This window comes from Pan troglodytes, chromosome 14 (genome assembly GCF_028858775.2).
Source record: "Pan troglodytes isolate AG18354 chromosome 14, NHGRI_mPanTro3-v2.0_pri, whole genome shotgun sequence".
Classification (NCBI taxonomy): Eukaryota; Metazoa; Chordata; class Mammalia; order Primates; family Hominidae; genus Pan; species Pan troglodytes.
The window spans coordinates 105,458,930-105,480,092 of NC_072412.2; the positions used below are offsets into that span (position 1 = coordinate 105,458,930).

Consider the following 21,163-nt stretch of genomic DNA (forward strand, 5'->3'; position numbering starts at 1 on the left):
AATAGGCCAGGTGTGGTGGTTCATACCTGTAATCCCAGCACTTTGGGAGGCTGAGTGGATCACCTGAGGTTAGGAGTTTGAGACCAGCCTGGCCAACATGGCGAAACCCTGCTTCTACTAAAAATACAAAATTAGCTGGTTGTGGTGGTGGATGCCTGTAATCCCAGCTACTCGGGAGGCTGAGGCAGGAGAATCACTTGAGTACGGGAGGCGGAGGTTGCAGTGAGCCGAGATCATGCCATTGCACTCCAGCCTGGGCAACAAGAGCCAAACTCCACCTCAAAAAAAAAAAAAAAAGTTTTGGAAATAGTGGTGATGGTTGACAATGTTGCATAAGTAATTGGTGCCACATTGTACATTTAAAGATGATTTAAAAGGAAAACTTTGTTTTATATATATATTGCCCTCATTTTTTAACGGGCTAAGGATTTAAATAGACAGTTCACCAAAGTAGATATAAAAATGGCCAATAAGCACATGAAAGGATTCTCAACATCGTTAGTCATGAGAGAAACACAAATCAAAACTACAATGAGAGACCACTTGGTGATACCCACGAGGATGACTAGAATAAAAAAGACATGTGGTAGTAAGTTTCGGCGAGCATGTGGAGCAGTTGGAAAGGAACCCTCACGCACAGCTGGCAGGAGCAGAAACTGGCTTAGCCACTTTGGAAAACAGCGGACAGTTTCTCAAAAGGTCAGACATACAGTTACCATATGACCCAGGAATTCTACTTTCTCTTAAGTATATGCCCAAGAGAAATGAAAACCTATGTCCATATAAAAACCTGTAATGAATGTCCACGGCAGCATTTCTCATAATAGCCACAAAGTGGAAACCAGCCAGGTGTCCATTAACTAACAATGGACAAAATGTGACCTATCCATACAATAGAATATAATTTGGCAATAAAAAAGAATAAGTATGGATAGGTGCTACAACATGAATGAATCTTGAAACATACTAAGTGAAAGAAGGCAGTCAAAGAAGACTACCTATTGCATGGTTCCATTTATACATTCCAGAATAAGCAAATCTATAGAGGCAGAAGGTAGAATAGTGGTTGCCTAGGTCTGGAGGGTTGGGGAAACGGGAGTGACTTGCTAAGAAGTATGAGGTTTCTTTTCGGGGTGATACATACCTTCTTTTTTTGTTGTTTTTGAGACAGTCTTGCTTTGTCATCCAGCCTAGAATGCAGTGGTGCAATCACAGCTTACCGTAGCCTCAAACTCCTGGGCTCAAGTGATCCTCCCACTGCAGCCTCCCAAGCAGCCGAGACTACAGCTGTGTGCCACCACGCCTGGCTTATGTTCTAAAATTGGTTGTGGTAATGGCTGTACAACTCTATGAATGCACTAACAGCCACTGAATTGTACACTTAGGTAAACTGTATGTCATGTGAACTTTATCTCATTAAAGCTGTTATCAAAATCACAAACCTAAAAATAATTTTCACCAAAATGATTTCCCACAAATAACAACTAAAGCGATGTTTCAGTCATTAACTAGAATAGTTTTTAACTTTTTATTGTGGAAATATTCAAATATATACAAATGTAAAGAGAGTAGTATAAAGAACTCCCATATACTCATCAATCAGCTCCAAAAATTGTCAGTGTTTTAGGGTGCTTTTCCCCCCTACACTTTATTAAAAAAATTTCAAGCATCAGAAAAGTTGGAAGATTGTACAGTAGAAACCAATATACTATACACACCTCCTATATTCTCCCATTAATGTTTACTCTGCCTGACTTAATCGGTATCTGACCATCCATTTGTCCCTCTCTCCATCCATCGATTTGCTTTGTATTAACATATCCATTTCAAAGTAAATTGCAGACAGCAGTACACTTCCCCTTAGGTACTCATGCATGCATATGAATGACTAGAGTTCAATAGTTGTTTGCAGTTCTCTTTGTGTTTTTGAGGTGAAATTTATATACAATGAAATGCACAAATTTAAAGTATATGTTCTATGAATTCTGACAAATGTATAGGTTTGCATGACTCAAAGCCATTGTTCTAACATCTTTAAAAAATATTTTTAATTGGTTGGAGACCTTCAAAACAAATTCTTTTCATAGGTTTATTGTATTTTAGTGTTGGAGTTTTTTTGGTAAGGTTTTCTCTTTTTCAATTATATCTCTGAAGGGCAGAAATACCAATTATATATTATAAGCTACCCATCTATACACATCCTCAGCCTTCTTAGTCTTTTGAATGAAAGCCAATTTAGCATTTCACTATAAACCTGTGTTTTAATGTATGTTTCATGATTAACATATCAAAAACTTTGCTCTGCCAAAATCTACATTTTCAGAGTAAACAGGGTGCCTGGCATGTAACGCTTTGTAAGATGAATCAGCACATACAATTTTAAGCCAGTTAACATACAGTATGCTCAATATTGTTATAGGTTTTCTTTTTTTCAAAAACAGGCAAACTAAGTTTTCTTTTTCATGTGGAAAAAATAACAGGATAGAAAACTCAGCCCTCACCTTGCTTGTTGAAACATACTACCAGGTTGTAATAATCTGAGAATTCATTTGGTTTTTTTTTTTTCAATGCAGTCACTACAACAGTCTGATCATTATTACAGTAAATTTTTACACATTTATGAGAAAAATCCAATATAATTGACTGGTGAGGATGGTCTATGTCCTAAGCAATGCTGTTTTTAAATACAAATTGATAAAAAGTTATATGAAAAAGGCAGTCCTTAAATAGAATAAATTCATTCCGTTTTTTATTTTAAACCAAACTTGATCTTGACATTTTCAATAAGATTTTCATAGAGATGCTCCTGGGGCCTTCTGCTAAAAATTTGGACCACTTCATGCCCGTGACATGACATCATTTTACACATTAGATAAAATGAAAATCAGATGAGATGGACACATTCAGAAGGGATAGAATTTACTGTCGTTTTTGAATACGTGGCATGGCAATTGCCTTTTGCAGGATGAAAATATTCATTGTACTTTTCTTTCATCACAAATGTTGTGGATCTCCCTGGAGTCTAGAAAGTCTTTCCTGTTTCTTAATTACCAAATCTTGGGTCGCACATAGCTTTCTCGTTGTTCCTGTTGCACCCAGGGCTGTCTCTGCCATTTCCTCTGAAAACAACTATACATTAACATTCAAGGTTTGAGTCGGGGGCTGGGAGGCGAAGGGAAAGGTGATAATTCAGATGTTATGAAACTGTGATAATGCTATTATTTAAGGCACTTATTTGGGTATGTTTATACTTTGTAGTTTTATAAATAAGCCCAAGGGGCTCCTCTTGGTTGTCACAATCCCCCTTGAATCTCGTATCCTGTCTGTCTCATCCTATCCGACAGTAGAATTGATGCCGCTCTAATCCCTGGAAGTTTGGAACTAATGAACTGACTGCTGAGCTGCCGCCACGGAGCTTGGTCCCAAACTATACTGTACTTCACACTCGATTTATTCTCCAGATGGCGAGACTGTGCCGCCCTGCCGCGAGGGACCACCTCTTCCACTGGAGTGTAAAAGTGGACGGATGTTGTTTTCTTTGCAGATTTGATCATTCTGAGCTAGAAACTTGCGAGGATGATTAGTTATTAGCTTTAATGGGTGCCAATTGAACCAACTGCACGCATATTTTCTCCTTTAATTTCAGAGTCTGCAGGTTTTGGTGATGGTTGATTTCTCCGCTTTCTTACGTCACCAGAGCGTGTCTCTTCCCCAGGTGATAGGAATCCAGTCTCTGAAATCATAGCACGCCTTGGTTCCTGGCCCAGACAGAGTCACCTAATACGGTGGCTTATGGATAAGGACAAGTTTATTAGCCACTGGTCCACTGCACTGAGCAGCATGGCACGAAATATCGATTGAATGCGGCAACTTTGGGAACACCATTTTTTAGAATGGGGGCCTGCAAAGATTGTAATCTGTGCCAACTTCCTCTATGACCTGGGCAGAGTCCCCCTCTGGATCAAACATGATCCAGAACACACTATGGTAATTAGTCTCTTCGAAGGTCTAATGTAACTGTTGATAAAGGCCTTAATTCCATTATTCAGTCATTTCCAGCTTGTCAGATCTTGGGGGACAAGTTCATTCCACAGTGAGAATGGCTCACCAAGGCTGTCCTGTAGTGTTAACACATGTAGAATGCAGTCCCTCTCAAACCTCATTTTAAACAACCTGTATTGCTCCCAGGATATAAAAGCCCCCATAAAAGCTCTTTTTGGGGTGACCGCTTTTACCTTAATTTCCTTTTTCTCCTTCCTCCAGGAAGCACTTACCTCCCAATAGTCGTAGCAGGTCACCCTGAGAGCCCTTCTGAGAGCTGGGGTCAGCCAGGCAGCCTCTTGCTAATCCACCTAAGATGGATATTGGAGGGATGGTCAGAGCCAACCAGGAGCCAAAGAAAGAGAGAAAAAGAAGGAAAGTGTGAAGCGTGAAGGATGAGGTGGTGGAGATGAGAGAGCTGAGAGCGCTGTTAGCAAGAAGTACAGTGTGTGTGGCAGAGAGAGGGAAAAAGAGAATAAAATGAACAGAATTTCTTTCTTTTCACAACTGGGTGGACTGTGACTCTCTCGAACTGAACACCCAGAACTAAACTTAATTGTTCTTAGAAACTGCCTTCCTCCCAACCCAACAGATGGCATGGGCGTGTTTGCTAGCACAGTCAAACACTTCACCCTGAAAATACCAAAAAGAAAAAAAAAATTCAACATGCTCGCTGGGTGGGGTAAATTCACTGAAGTTGTTGAGTGTTTTGGGATGTATACCAGAGGGATGCACACTTGGTTTATGTAAATTGTAACAAGCAACAGCCTGTTAATAAGGGTGTCATATGGCAACATACCTCAAAAGCCATCCTCTCTTTTTGGAAATGTACAGAATGATGAAGTGGAAAGAGCTTGGTTTTCATTCTGAGCCAAAATTTTTTAAATGCTGAGTATTCACTGCTCATTATTATAATATGAAAAGTACTAATCAGATTATGCCTAAAATTGGAATTAGGTACTTCATTTGCAGCCAATTTCACAAGGGCCGAATTTTGCTAAGTAAACTGGAATGTGCTGAAACCATGGCAATCTGACTTTAGATAAAAATCAAACAGGTTTAGAACATGAGCTTTGAACAAACAAGTCCCTTCAAATCCAAGTGAAACCAAACAGCTTCAAGATCAGATTTTGTTTGACACCAACCAACATTAACAATTTAGGAAGTTGATGTTGCCAGGGATCCCGCGTTCTTGAGCACACATGCAGATTAGAGGATGGAGATGATGACTCAAATAATTTAAGCTTTAAAATGCAGTATGGCCTAAAAAATCGAGTGAGTTCCCTTCAATTTTCCATTCATACTGTCCCAGTAGACTCTTTGCAAGGCTGACGTAGCTATTAAAAGGGAACCTGGAAGTCACATTGACAAACTCCAGCAATCTTGTTTATCTCGTTTTTTTGTAGCTGCATAGGCTACACAGAGAAGAACATGCTTTAGGTTCTCCACAGCCATGGATCTAAATGTGCCTTCCAAAAAGCTGGAAGTATTTCAGTTTTTTGGTTTGTTTGTTTTCGCTTTTGAGATGGAGTCTCGCTCTGTGTCCTATGCTGGAGTGCAGAGGTACAGTCTCGGCTCACTGCAACCTCTACCTCCTGGGTTCTAACGATTCTCTTGCCTCAGCGTCCCGAGTAGCTGGAACTACAGGTATGTGCCACTACATCCGGCTAATTTTTGTATTTTTAGTAGAGATGGGGTTTCACCATGTTGGCCAGGCTGGTCTTGAACTCTTGACCTCAGGTGATCCACCCCCTCAGCCTCTCAAAATGCTGGGATTACAGGTGTGAGGCACCATGCCCAGCCACAGGTCAAGTATTTCTCCCAGCAGCTCTAGACAGCTTTAGAGCCAAGATACTGAGCCAACTTCTGCTCTTCACCTTTAAGATTTTCGTATTTAGGGCCGGGCACCGTGGCTTACACCTGTAATCCCAGCACTTTGGGAGGCTGAGGCGGGTGGATCACCTGAGATCAGGAGTTCAAGGTCAGCCTGGCCAACACAGTGAAACCCTGTCTCTACTAAAAATACAAAAATTAGCTGGGTGTGGTGGCGGGTGCCTGTAGTCCTAGCTACTCAGGAGGCTGAGGCAGGAGAATCACTTGAACTCAGGAGGCAGAGATTGCAGTGAGCCAAGATTGCGCCACTGCACTCCAGCCTGGGTGACAGAGTGAGACTGTGTCTCAAAAAAAAGAGAAGATTTTTGTATTTAATGGCTGTAATAAAGAATGCATGGTAGAGCAAGTGGGCGAGTTTTATATCTATGGAATAAAACAAAGGTATGATGTGAAACCAAGCCATTGTTGGCTGCATCATCTCTGACTTTAGCTAGTCTGAGCTCTCTCTTGCTTTTGTCTAAGTTTGGCCTAATTATTGGCAGATGAAGCTCTGTAAATCAGGACTTCACAGAGCAGTCCTAAACTGTCTTAGGTACTCTTTCCATCTGACCTGACAACTCTAAGCTACCGTTTCCTCACATTGTTTAACTCAGACCACATTTGGAAGCCTTCCATGCTTCTCCCTGCTCATAGACCCACATCTGTCTGGTTTAAATCTGCTGTCCTGGGTTGTCTTGTTGCTGGGACTTAGACTCAATATTTGGCTTAAATAATTCTTTTTTGTCTCTGCTTTGGTTTGCTATTTTCCTAGATCAGTATTGCTTTTCAAATGGTTATATATTATTGAGACCTTTTTTGTAAACTACATTCATCAGCAGTGAGAAGCTTTAAAGTTTTATTAGTATCATAAAAACCCTTCCCAAATGAAACTACTTTTGATAAGTGTTCATTCTGACAATGAGAATTTGTTGAGGGCTGTTGGCAAGTTGGAGGAGTTGGCTTTTGAAACTGAAATTGGCAGGAAGTAATGACCCCAAGTGCTTTCTTTCTCTTGACTCCAGCCTCACCCTTTCCATGCACTTCTTTCTCTCCCCCACCCCACCTTCATTGCCCCCAAGCCAAAGCCAAGAAATAACATACTTGGTTTCATATAGTTTTTCTGGGGACAATTCAAATACTGAAGCAGACTTTCAGCCTTTCAGCTTTTCTGAACTGTGGAGCAAAGCCTGTCAAGTCAAAGAAAAAAAATGTATTTGTCAAGCACTTCATGAAGGGATTCCTTGCCTTCCACCTGAAGAAGTGGGAGCTTTTCTTGTAGTACACATTGTCAGATTCCTGTGAGCATCTTCTTAATTGAATGTCAAGATTCAACTCAGTTGCAAAAAAATAGTGAGTAAAAAAAGCATGATGCATGTGGAAAAAGAAAAATCCTTATTTTTTCCCTAATGTGAAGAAGCTGACAGACGAGATGCCCACAATCTAGATGTTAGCCAATTTCTTATGTTTATTAAATGAGAAAGTGCAGGTAAAGAGCATAGAACCATGCTTGGCACTTAATGCTCAATCAGTGAAAAATTACCCATTAACTATTTTCCCCTTCCCATTGGGAAGTAATGCTAATGAGAAAGACGACACTTCCATACAGAAGCACATCCATGTGCACTGCAGTGCGTCTCGGCTATGTTATAGCTATCGCGAATGAAACCTAAAAATCAACTGCTCACCTTTCAGACTGGATGACTCCTTTCAAATATTATTTATTTGGTGGACAGGAAATGTGTAGATAGATAGAATAATGGTGCTCAGACTCTGAATCCACATAACAGTTTCATCAACCATTTGATGGTGCTCCCCTCAATGATAAAAATAAACAATAAACTTTTTATTGACACTTACAGAATGAAGCTCGACTGAGAATTGTAAAGACTCTTGAAGACTTTGATCTGGGCCCTACTGAAAAATGTGTGAGAGTCAACTCAGTTTCCAGTGGTCTGGCGGAAGAAGACCTAGAGACCCTTTTGCAATCCCGGGTCCTTCCTTCCAGCCTGATGCTACCAAAGGTGGAAAGTCCTGAAGAAATCCAGTGGGTGAGTAGCTAATGCTTTGCCTTAAGACTCAGGAGCAGCTAAGGAGGAGTAGCAGGAAGAAGGGATCTGGGTGCCACAGGTTTGGAAAATGCATGCACAGAGCAGAGAGGAAGGGAATTGAGAAAAAGCAGTAAGCGCAAGTATCCGTTTCTTTCACACAAGGAAAACTCGCCTTTGCCCAAAGTGTTCTGTGAAACAACTGCACTTTTGAAATGATGCTTCGCTTCCTAATTGGATGTGTGGTTTGGCCAGAACAGCCTCCTCAGTAGCCCTCCCAGAGTAATCCCTGGAAACTAGGTTGCCCGAGAATCTCATCCCTTCCTCCACCCTGCCCGGCCCTAAGCCAAGGCCTCCACCTGGAAGAGCAGTGACGTAAGTGGCCCTTACTGAGATTCATCTGAAATCATCCCAGGCAGGGAGGGCACATTTGCCGCATATGAAAAAATGAACCCAAAGAAGGGGAGGAAAAGGTCACTCCTTAGGGCAACTGGAGGAATGAACAGGAAGCTTTTAACTAGTGGTTTTAATTAGCACTGATATTATTTCCTGAACAGTTCTCTAGTGCATCCTTTTTAAATTGCTGACAGGTGTGTTTGTGTTTCATGACAGACTTTTCAGCCAATAAAAACCTGAAATGTAAAGTGGTTGGCATGTCAAATTACTTAAGAAAACTTTTGAAATAGGCCTAATTACACTATGATTGTTTTAACTGACAAAGGGTGGAGGGGCTAGATTTTATTTGAGGGTCGCTATTATTCTGCAGATCTCTACTGAATAAAATAACATTTCACTGTGTTGTTCTGGGACAGAAAATGTGTCACTCTGGGCCCTGTGAGGTGTGAAAACTGGAAGCGTTTGTGGTCGGGGCGAGTGGGCAGTGGTGGTTTCGTGGAAGCCACATCTAGTATCTCTGAGGCTGTGGCTGCCACCACAGCAATACCCTGAGTTGTTGTAACACCTACGAAACTGCTCACCTGCTGAATGCACCCGACGTGTCAGGTCTGCGTTGCCCAGTGCCACGGCCACTATGACATGTGGCTTCTGAGCATTGAAACGTGGCCAGCACAAATGGAGATGTGCTGGAAGTGCAAAATACACACTCGATTTTGAAGACTCGGGACTCACTGAGGGGACAAAAAGAGAATGTAAACTATCTCGATAATTTTTATATTGATTACACATTGAAATAATATTTGGGATCTATTGGGCTAAATACAAGATACTATTACAATTAAATTCACCTGTTTCAGTTTACCCTCTTAATGTAGCTATGAGAAAATTTAAAATTATATATGTAGCTGCTGCTATACAGTTTCTTTTGGACAGCTCTGTGTTGGAGCCTTCTTGAAGACCCGTATTCAAGGACCAGTTATTTATTGACTAAGCTGGAGTTCTTCTCTCCAGGGTTACCCTCAGAAGCTGGGAGATACTAGTTAAGAGTATGTTAATATCCTGGAGGGTCCTGAGCCCATTCAGATATGTCTTAAGTTGATTGAAATGGACTCTGAAGTCACTGTTCCCTTTTGGTTTCATAGTTAATGCCTATTTATCACCGTTATTACCTTTAATTTAAGATGGGGGAGGGGGAGACCCAGCCAGCCTTCCACTATGGCTTCTGTTCACTGTTTTAAATCCTTGGAAGTGAGACACATACAGAAATTTAAATAGGACTTCTAGTTAACAGAAGTCCTTTTGGCTGTTTATTTTTTCCTCTCCGTTTGTATTTATGCGAAGCATAAAACCCAGAGCCTGATGCACAACTGAAAGATGGGCTTACTTGTTTTCTTTTGTGTGAGAATCTCTTGCTCGCCTTTTGTCGCTAGTGTGGGTTCTTGTTTGACTGGCACGGCTTATTGGACTATAACAAGCGTAACCCTGCCTCCTTTGTCATGGGACAATTCTCCCACAAATCCCGAACAGTGTGCATTCTTCCAACACACTATTGGGTGTGCACTGGAATTGAAAGAATCGCTGAGCCCTGCTACTTCATCTCCTCCCCAATCTCTTTGTGATTTCTCCCCCTTCTTCTCCTCCCCCTACCCCAGTCCCCTCCACCTCGCTGAAATGAACACTTTTCCAGGCCGGAAACATTTAATCGTCCCCTTTTGAAAAAATTAATTGAAACTTCTCCACTAGTTACCTTTTGTGTTAGTACTTAATGCAATTTTTTAAGAAAGAGGAGGAGGAGGAGGAGGAGGAGGATGGGCTAGAATATTTAATTTTTAAATGCCCCTATTGGCTTAAAAACAAAAGGCATTAGGGGTGTTCTCACTAAGAACTGGGAATATATTGTAAAGTGTTGACTTGGTTTTAAAGTCCATGATTTTTGTAGTTATAACTGTCATCACAAAGAATGGGGCAAGTCACTTCACAAGTTTCCTTTTTTTAATGAGAAAAAATATCCCTACTACATTTTTAACACCAAAACCACTAATACTTGCTACCACTTTCTAGCATAAATGAGAAATAAATTATATTTTATTTTCATCTACATCAAATACTATACATTTTATCCCCTTAAATTGTCGCCCCCTGCTCCTTCTTGCTATTTTGGTTGAGTTATTCCTTCCCTTGAAAAGTTACTAAGGAGGTGATGATGATGCCCTTTGAAGGGGGGGCAGTGGGAGCAACTGGGAATAATTCTTCATTACTGAAAGCTGTGATTTATTTTAGCCTAATTGTAAAGTTACTGCAAATTGCTCAAAAGCTTTTTAAAGATCCCAGTGATTAGATTTTTTAGGGGGGTGGTGCACCGGCAAGAAGGGGGCAGCTAGAAGGGGAAATAACACCTCTAATCCCGCTTCTGGTAAATAGGCTGCCAGCTTTTCAAATGAGTTTCCTTTCTATTAGTCAGAATATTATGCTAAGCCTTAAGCATTAGTTTTTTTATGTTGCCATAGCAGCCTTATTCCTGCAGGGTGGTGACCTGTGATGATTACAGTACAAAGCTTATAGGGTCTTGAAACCCCCTTTGAAGATGAAAAGTCTTTGATGGTTTATATTTATGCAAATCTCTTAGATATGATTTACCCAACTGAGACTGAATGGAGAGATGATTAAAATTCCCTTTTCCTTTGATATCTATTAATGGCTGAATATTCCTTAAATTTAAAATGGATATATATGTTTTCATCTTTATTTACAAAAATATCTTTATCATACCTGTGTTTCTTCTCTATCTCCCCACATCTTATTAGATCTAGATAGACATAATAGATTTACAATTTAGAGTGTGTTTTTTCCCCCTTTTGAAGGGGGGGAGGAATCTGGGCAAGAGCTTTTGTATGTTTCCAGATGATAGATTTTGGAATTTGGGCTACCCCACTGGCAGCACAGAGCTAGCTGTGAACTGGTCTCATGGAAAAAATTGGCGAGCTTTGGTCTTCAAAGAATTAAACTTCCTTTTTAAGGTCTTCCTAGGTAAGCTAAAAAATTATGAAGAAAAACCTTCTGAACAAAGGGTAATGGTGCTATAATGAATAATATGGACTCCACGTAGAAGGCTGCTGAACAGTTACACTGATGTCAGTGCTGGGCACGAAACAAAAACAGAATGGCAGGTAGAGGAAGAGTTCATTGTTTTAAGGGCCTACCATTTGCATTTAACGAAGCGAGGGCAAGAGGTCTTAAGTAAATGTGTTTTCAGGGAAAGCGTTTATACTCTCTCCTTCCAGTTCTAACTCCTAGGCCTCAAGTTGCTCCTTTGGGAGAAAAAAATTGTAATGCTTAGGATTTTACTATTTAGTTTGGTGGGAACTTCATTACCTTTTTCTTTGGACTTTCTTCTTATTTTTTTAAAAAATTCTTTTGTGTGGACAAAAGAGGCTTGGATATTACTTCCTCAGGTCAAAGACTTAAATACTACTTCTGGGTCTACATTTCCGTGATTGTACATTTTTTCCCCACTAATCACCTATGACACTTCTGATTTTAGTTTGCAGACAAATTTTCATTCCACTTAAAAGGCCGAAAACTTGAACAACCAATGAATTTAATCCCTTTTGTGGAAACTGCAATGGGTTTGCTCAATTTTAAGGTAAGGAAGCCATAATACGGTTAATAAGTTAGCATTTTATTTATCACCTAAAAAGAACTTTTGCTTTCAATTTTAACATCTTCTTAAAATGTGTTTCTAGAAAGATTTATAAGCAAAGGAAATGCTGAGCACCATTTGTTATCTGTAATAGTCCAAAAACCAGGTTACCAGCATCTTAGAAAACAATGAAATCAGTTAGGTAGAAGGAAAAGCTTCCCAGTCCAAAATATTTAAATGAAGCATTTGTATATTCCTAGTAACAATTTTAACTAATCACTGTGTAATTATATGCTTTGAATTATTGCATTTATAGACTAAATGTACATGAAAATTTGTCACCCTTATGAATTAACTTTGAAATGTTCTTTTCTATCAGTTGTCTTTTCACTGGGAAATGTTCTGCCCTCTCTGTAGCAACATTATCAGTAATGTCTAGCAGAGAAGATTATTGTTTGTAAGTTCATGCACACAAATAATTTGCAGTACAGTTTTTCAGTTTGCCACATTAGAACATCGAATATCTTCTAATATACATGCGGGAATATTGGCTGAGCCAAGTGTTTTCAGCCGTTGTGTGGTTGCACTAAACTACCGGCCTTAACAAATTCAGAGCTAGCTCGTTTTTTCTCGTTTATCAGGGGGCATTTATATTATTTTCCAAAATATGCCTCTCATTCCACCTGACCTGCGAACATCAATCTAGCACCCCCTTTCAGAGTTCCTAGATTCCCTTCCCCCACCCCAGCCCCCACAGAGGGCAGGAGAAAAGAAATCACTAAAAACAACAGAAAAAACATAGTCGAACTGTACTGGAGAGAGAATGTGTGAGCGGCAACTTTGAGGCCTTGGGATGTGCAGAAGGGGTCGAGTGTAAATGTTTGGGGACCTGCTTCAAGCCTTGTCCTGTGAGCAGCTTGTTTACACAACTAACCATAAATTCTTCCAGCCAGCCCCAGAATCCTGAGAATATAATCAAAAGCATATCCCTAAGATGCAACCAGATTCATCCAGTGATTTAATTTTAAGCACTGCTTCGCCATTTTATTCCATAATGTACTTAGAAGCACTTACAATGTCTGAAATTAATCAACAGTGTCCCCACCGGTTCCTCGTTTCTTTCCCACCCACGTATATTATTAGCAGGTTATATCTCCACCTTTCAAGATTCACGGTTATGTCTACGACGAATGGTATTTACCTTGACTTTCATATATAAATGTCGAAGTTGCTTTATGAACACATCTTGGATGACTTGTTGCATTTTTATTTTCCCCTCCGGAGTTGCAGGTTTTTGTGCTGTCTTTAATCCTGAGACCATGTGCTTGATCCTAATGCAAATAATTCAATTAGTTTGATTTTAAAATTCCTTCCTTCTCCCCTGTGGTTTTACGAGAGTCTCTTAAAGCAAAAACAAATTCTGGAAAGATATAAATAACTTATAGTGCAAGCAAAATGAGTTAACTCAAAGTTTCTCCAAAAATGAGATGAACTACAATTTGAACATTATAACTATATTCATATAATCCATTAAACAAAGCAAATATATACAATATACTTATCTTGGATGATATTAAATACCTTTTGAAAGGGGTAAATTTGGGCTGCGTTTTTAGGACTGCTTTCAGCCAAACTGTGTTAAGAGTCAGGTCGTCCTGTTACTGAAATGCACCGTGCCTCTTCCCTCTGACGCACGCGTTTCCGTGAGACTTAGTTCTGTTCTGCTCTTTTACAGGCAGTGTGTGAAGAAACCCTAAAGGTCGGGCCTCAAGTAGGTCTCTTTCTAGATGCAGTCGTTTTTGGAGGAGAAGACTTTCGAGCCAGCATAGGTGTCAAAGACATCTCTCTCTCTCTCTTTCTGTGTGTGTGTGTGTATATGTGTGTATATATTTTTTCTTTGCCCCTCAAGGATGGACATTTACATAACAATGTATATTTGCCAACCATGACAATGGTTTTTCATGACAATGGAATGGACACTACTTCCTGATAATTTAGGGCTCCTCATAGCTGCCCTGCTTCTAGAGCACTACATTATTACTTCTGTTCCTTTATAAAAGTCACGAGCAATAGAAAGCCTGTTGCAGCCCCAGGCATGCTCAGGAATATATGGCATCTCCTTTGCTCCTAATAAATATATTATGTGAACAGCCTCACCGTTGCTTCAGTATTTTGTTTTCATATCAGTCTGTGGGCTGTCTAGATTTCTAACGCAAATTTAAGGCAATTTCACATTTGCCTTAATGAATTGTTTTCCACAGAATATGCGGTATGTAAATATTATTTTAAATGGATCTTAAATTTCTCTTACAATATGTTTCCGAACTCTTAGTATTAAATGTGCTGATTTTCACTGATTCTCACCATCCCTTGTGAGCTGCACTTGAGGGGTCTGCGTGTTTGACTGGAGACCGTGAAGCATTTAGAAAAGAGGCCGAGGCCACAGAAACCAGCCCCAGTGACCTGAAGACAGGCACTTTCCCTAGGCAGGGAGTGGCATGTTCCAAATGTAAACAGGGACACTTCCCTCCCCTCAGGGTGAAAAAACTGAATTTATTTGAATACGAGTCTTTCCAGGAGACTTGTGTATCCAACGGTTCAGCGGGCTACAGAAGGCATATCGATGCTTTCCAGCCCTCTCAAAACAAGTGCCCTCCCGTCTCCCCAAGTTCTCCATCCAGACAGACCCTGAAGCTGAAGCATTTGGCTCAGAACTTCAGTTTGGACAGGGCAGTCACAGCACACACAGTTCTGTGCTTGCTGTGAAACGCGAACCATTGCCCTGCATAGCTGCTGGGCCACCTTTTGTGGTGCTGTCTTTGGACTGGCACTTTTCAAGCGATGATAAGAAGGAAAAAAATATATCAGGAGTCCCTTGCGACCCTGACCCAGCCTCCCAGAATGGGGAAGGGGCCTTCTCTTAATGCAGGTAGAAGTAATTCTATTGAAAGATGCTTGTCAGTTAAACAGACACATTCGAGGTTTAACTTGGCCTCCACGCGTCCCTGTCTTCATTTGTATTTCAATAATTATTTTGCGGAGGAGCAATTTCCAGGGAGGTATAGATATCTGTACAAACTGAGGTTTTATAATAAATATCTGGGTGCGGTTTCCAAAGTTAAAGCCTCCTTTTTCTGTTAACATCCCATTTTCAGGTGCAACAAGTAGTAAAGAAACCCTGGATATTCTCTACGCCCGGCAAAAGATTGTTGTCATAGCGAAAGCCTTTGGTCTCCAAGCCATAGATCTGGTGTACATTGACTTTCGAGATGGAGCTGGGCTGCTTAGACAGTCACGAGAAGGAGCCGCCATGGGCTTCACTGGTATGATTCCTGTCTTAGAAAGCAGTGTCTAAATTAGCAAGCATTCCAGAAAAATAGAAATTTGACCCGAAAACACCCCTAATATCATCAGATATCTCCCATACTTACTCCACTATTTGAAATATGAGCAAGTCACACAGGGGAAGAACTTGCCAGACACATTGTCATGGTTTTCCTTGGCCCTGCAAGTCAACAAATCACTCATTTTATTTCCTCTTTACATTAGTTGCTTTTTTTTTTTTCTCTCCAGCCTCTTAATCATTTTGTTGTAGTCTTGGCTGACCTGTAGGGAGGGATGAGGCTGCTAAAAAAGTGTTTTTGAGTGAACCGCCATAAGAATTTTGGTTGATGGACAGAAGAAAAATCTCCTAGAATATCCAAAATTTAATTCATTTCTGAAAAAAAATGTTGGTGATATTGTCTTTGGTTTTTGTTTTGTTTTTTACTCATAACTAGTTTTTTGCTCTTCTGCCACTCCAAGCCCCTCCTCTCTCTCCCACCTCCCAGTAAGTGTCCGTGTACCTGGCGACACCTACGGGCATAGGCTGGCACTAGGATCAGCGGGTCCCTTGCAGTCCGGTCTGGGGCACAGGCGGGTATCTGTTGATTGGTGTGCCTGGTCACTCAGGTCCCCATGAGCCAGGGGAGCAACAGAAAATTGTGTTTTTACAACAGAGATCTATTTTTCGAAAAACCACAATAGGAGTCTACACACAAACATACACATGGAGTTGCACACACACAAACTGACAACCATGGGAAAAACACAGTGCACTCCTTCACTCTTACCTGTTCTTCTGTTGAAAGTTCTAAGAATATTAATAATAGAAAGGCACCCGAATAATTAGGAAAAGAGACGAGCATCCTGATATTCCTGTTATAACAGTTTTTGAAATATATCTAGGTAGCGGTTACCGAAAGAAACGTTTCATAAAGCAGGCTTAAACGTGAAAAATATCTTAATGGATGATGATTTAGTCCAAAATAAAACTGAATGACCTAAGAAGCTATTCTAGTGTTACATTCAAATTAAAGCTCTGAGTTTGTTCTTGTGTTTTTTACACAAAGAGCTAAAATAAATATGACCCCCCCAATTTTTTATTTAAATAAGTGTGATCCCGTATAGGGAAATACTCTTCAATTATCTGAACTATTAATAAATGAATTCTCCCTGCGTTTCATAGCGACTGAGGAAGAAAGGAGTCCTCTGCCACATCCATGCAATTGTGCTTGTTCCTGCCTCTTTCCAACGGCTGGTTAGGATGTGACCCAAATGGAAAAGTTGGAGAAAAACTCCATGAAATTTATCTAATAGACCCTGATGTTGTTGGCCTGCAATGTATGGCACTGGCTGCCAGGCGGCCAGATGTTGCTCTGAAATGGGAACTAATTCGATAAAAAAGAGAAAGCACTGCATCGACACTGGCCCCTCCACCATCACCCAGCAGAATCTGAGTTTCCTCTGCCTCCTCTGGGGTAAATGTTTGCCCCAGAACTTCTCTGGGAGCTGGAGAGTGTCTCCAAGATACAGGACTGAATTAACTTGGCCCCTAATTCAATCGCAGAAGACAGGCTATTTCAAATCAGGTTTAAATTTCTAGACTGTGCCCAGCTCAGCACGAGGAGCTTATGGACCTGGCACTATTGTTTCTCCACGACGGGGAGTATTAAATCGCTAAAAAAAAGGGGGGAAGCGAGGATAATGGGAAGGCACAGAGGGCACAGTGCCCATTATATATTCAAGGGAACGAGGCCATAACTAGGGAGCCACACTTCGTAGGCAGTTTGCAATTTTTAGAAAGTCTTTGTTGCCCCAATTATATTTCTGCATACCAATAAGAGGTAATCAATCTGATAATAAGATAGATTATTTGTAGTCATTTTTTAAATAAATGTTTTTTAATGAGTACTTTAGACCACTCAGGATGTTTGTCCTAGTTGTTTGGCATTTGATTGCCATACCTTGGGCCTTGCACAAGGAGAAGAAAAAGAAGGAAAGAAAAAAAAGGAAAGGAAAAGTGGGGAGGAGAGAGGGAGGGATGGAGGAAGGAAGACATGTCTTATCTGAAGCAGGTGGTTGAAAGGTTTAAAATCCAATGAAAGTATTGTGTTATCCATAACGCTGGTAAGGAAGACTAAGTCTGTGCTATAAGGATTTCCTTTACTTTTAAAAATGATACATATTTTTAATGAGTTGTAGTTTTTAAAAGTTAGCTGTAGTTTCATTTTCTGCGGTCGTTTCCCAGAGTCACAGTCCATGTCGATTGATTTTAAATCAATGCATTGGTTGTATAAATGGCCATTAACTTTAGGAATTTTTTTATAAAAAAGAAACCAAAACTAAATCTTGGAATAAAGCTTTAACAGCTGACTTAGTCATTACAGTTACTCCAGTGCTACATGCTGAGAAGAAAGATTATAAATATGAAGCACTATAGGTTTTCTTCTTTTTTGCAGTCTATTGTAGAAGACAAAAATGACACCATCATACAGTTACCTAAAAGACTTGACAGGTATTGATTTTAAGCACGATATATCAAGCGGTACTGTAAAAAGGATTTCATGGTCATAAATTTTAATGTCTTCCAATTTTGCACCCTCTCAGTAACTTGTCAATAACAACTCTTTTGTATAAAATATTTGCCTGGTTCCCACATGCCATTAAAGTCTGCTATACAGTTGTTGGAATATATAAGATGTGACAAAAGAGAACTTCACATATGAACGTTCACACATTTCTAAAACCTAACATGTATCTTAAAATTAGCCTCATTGCCAAAATATAGGTACTGGAGGATGGAGAGCTAGCAGTGATTTCACAGTATTTTAAGTAGTTTATGTTTTGCTCCTCAAATTATAGTGCATGTACCAAGAAGTTCCCATGAAATCTGGCTTTTTACGCATTGGTGTAAATTATGTACATAAATTATGAAATTCAGGGCTAACAATTAGTAGGAAATGACTACCAGAACTGACATCCTTTATTAACAATATCCTGACAACTATTAAATTACTTAAATATAATCTCGATACCTACTACCGAAAAAAGCCCTCTTGTCATCCCTCATGTTATTCGTTCCCAGAAATTATTCCTCAGGTAATTTAAGGAATCTTTACTTACTTATATAAGTGTTTAACATTTTATTAGTATGCTGACAGAAAAGAATGAAATAGCAATGTGAGGATGTTTTAATTATGCCATTGGAAAGAAAAGATATTATTATATTTATCCACTTAAACTCTTTTACATGAAACACTAAAAATATGTTTTTACAAGCATCATTCCTTTTTTCATTCTAATAGAATAATGACAATAGGAATTGACAGCAAGGATATAAAACATCAAGGATATAATTTCTACTGTCTAAATGTTAAAATAACTATTTCAAAAGCAAAGCAAACTGATATACCAACAAATATATTCAGCAGAGTAAATGATCATTAAGTGTACATTCATTTTTAAAGAGCCAATTATGTTCATAACTTTATCACGTAACAATATAATCTCATCATCATTATAACATTAAATTATGTTGCATTTTATTAATGATCTGATTGGATTCTACACTTCCCTGATTGTTAAATTGTTTTTTTAATGACTGCATTATTTCACAAAATCCTGTGGCTCTTATCTTTGTATGATGTTTTCATTTAAAATCTTTCAACTATAAAAAGAATCGTAAATCTTTTTGGAAGGTATTTCTACAGAGAGAAGATTTCTTCTGGGATATGTAAGGTGCTATAAGGAGGGAAGTACCCAGTCTTGGTTCTATAGGCCAAAAGGGAAAATCCGGGTATATTTTTGGACAGAGAAACTTTAAGTGTCTATTTTTTAATTTTTAAATGGAGTAATCTAAGGCTGCAGTGTTCAAATCTGCCTTCTATTTTACCATACTGAATAAAATATTTTCATTCAAATCCAATTTTCTATTGGGGGTTAGAAATGACACATAAACTGTTCATTTAAAAGAAAAACAATTAAATATACTATTGTAAACCTGTATTTGATAGTAATATAGTTGTAATGACTGCCTCTGTAAGCTTTATGAAAACCAGCAGACCATTTCTAAGAGAAATCATGGAAAGAGGTATAATTCTACAAAGAAAGCAAAAGACACCTTATAAAATTTGAGAGAATTCTCATTTAATTTTTTTCTACTTCAACTCAAAATAATCCCTCTAATTTGCAGACATTATCCTTTAAAGTCCCAGCCAAAGCAGTTATTCAACAAGCTGCCTAGTCAGCCCACCTGTAACTAAAAATAAGAGATTATCTGCCCTAAGGTGGCATTTCTATAGGATCGGAAACACAATTACTTCCATTGTTGTAGTTGTGCTTCTGTGGTATTCTGGAAAAGCCTGTCTGATTGCAGGTTTTGTTTGTTTTGTTTTGTTTTCTCAATAAAAAGTTTTATATTAGTTATTTAACATACAGTCTATGAGGCCTTCAGGAACCTCACGCGATCGAAACATTTTGTTTGAACATCTGTTCGTTGTTTCGTGGTTCCGATGTTATTAATATTCTTGTAGGTAAGCAGGTGATTCACCCTAACCAAATTGCCGTGGTCCAGGAGCAGTTTTCTCCTTCCCCTGAAAAAGTTAAGTGGGCTGAAGAACTGATTGCTGCCTTTAAAGAACATCAACAATTAGGAAAGGTAAATGTTTTGTTAATGCCTTGGGTGAAAGTAGTATTGAAAATATTGTCGGGAAGAATGAAACAAATATGTTGTGTGAATGGTTTAAGAAAACTCATTGTATCTGGAGAGGGGGGAAAGGGAGGGAACACAACATTCACCAGTGAGAAAATTGCTTGGGATAGATTTGCCCTGCCCATGTTCCTAAATACTTCACTAACTGGCTCTCAAGTCTCTCATTTTATTCTTTTCATAAAATATATTGGCAGCCTTAGAGAAAATAGAAGTCTGTTTAGTTTTTCTCTACAGACTTCTATGCAGCATTCATATGAAAATAATCCTAGATCAAAGTGAGAACAAGTTGTAATGAAATAAACACAGTTTGACTAAATGGTTCTTGTGGAGGAAAGAAATAAATTGCAAGTTATTTTAATTTGGGGGGAAAAAAGTACAGAAATCTCCTCCGGTTTAATCATTTAAGAGTGGGAGGTTGTATATGTGTTTGTACCAATTTCTGGACCTGAGATTTGGATGGAATGGAAAGCAAATTAACACTGGAGTACGGTTGTTCCTAATTTAGTGCATCATTGAGCCTCGCGTTTCCTGCTCTGTGGGTTTCTGCTATGTAAATATTGCAGTGGTAATGCACAATCTGTCTCCACTTTGTGCCAGTAACACTTAAATTAGGTGTCGCCTGAAGGAAGATTTTATGCTAGTTGCAGCATTGTCAGTTAATTATCTTAAAGGTTATTTGCAATAATACCGTTTGCCTCTTTTTAAGAGGATAGGAGGGAAAGTTATATTTATAAATCTATCCTAGAGGTAATCTCTAAACTCAGCCTGTGACTTCCAGAAGGAGTAAAGTTTTGATACCTATAATGCAAAATTACTTAGGAGAAAGAATATTGAAAATTTATTACAGTTCTGAATATTAAACATTCCCCCCTGCAAAAAAAAAAAAGAAAAAGAAAAACTGGTTTTTAGTGGTGACCCTGAACCTGTGACATCCATGTGAGACATGTCCCTCGCACTTTTCACTGGCAGCAAGGACACTTGAAAATCCCAGGACTTGCCAAAGTGGGCAACAATATTAAATGGGTCATTCCCTAAGGATGTCCACGTTCAACCCATGCACACATGGGCACACTCACACACCAGCAGGCTCATCTTTGTACAAACTCACACTTAATATCCAAAGGCAGAATATATTAC

General features: G+C 39.3%; 1 protein-coding gene and 1 long non-coding RNA gene across 9 annotated transcripts in view; one reads left to right on the top strand and one right to left on the bottom strand.

Annotated features, from left to right (window-relative positions):
• Nucleotides 1-21,163, top strand: part of CLYBL (citramalyl-CoA lyase) — a 288,951-nt gene that overhangs the window by 244,195 nt on the left and 23,593 nt on the right. For 3 of the 6 annotated variants that reach the window (XM_016925495.4, XM_016925494.4, XM_016925493.4), the window contains exons 3-7: nt 7,773-7,961; nt 11,896-11,997; nt 13,730-13,823; nt 15,150-15,317; nt 19,848-19,972. In XM_016925495.4, coding sequence (XP_016780984.3) covers nt 7,773-7,961; nt 11,896-11,997; nt 13,730-13,823; nt 15,150-15,317; nt 19,848-19,972 — 678 coding nt within the window. The remainder of the gene's footprint in view (nt 1-7,772; nt 7,962-11,895; nt 11,998-13,729; nt 13,824-15,149; nt 15,318-19,847; nt 19,973-21,163) is intronic. The other 3 variants (XM_054665529.2, XM_016925492.4, XM_054665528.2) reach the window with 1 other exon arrangement.
• The window catches only part of LOC107967968 (uncharacterized), a 104,023-nt gene continuing 84,374 nt past the window's right edge, over nt 1,515-21,163 (bottom strand). For 2 of the 3 annotated variants that reach the window (XR_008538880.2, XR_008538878.2), the window contains exons 2-4: nt 13,196-13,325; nt 8,936-9,085; nt 1,515-4,352 (exon numbers count right to left, since the gene is read on the bottom strand). This is a non-coding gene — a long non-coding RNA (uncharacterized LOC107967968). Of the gene's footprint in view, nt 4,353-8,935; nt 9,086-13,195; nt 13,326-13,575; nt 13,735-21,163 lie in introns of those variants that run through there. The other variant, XR_008538879.2, reaches the window with a different exon arrangement.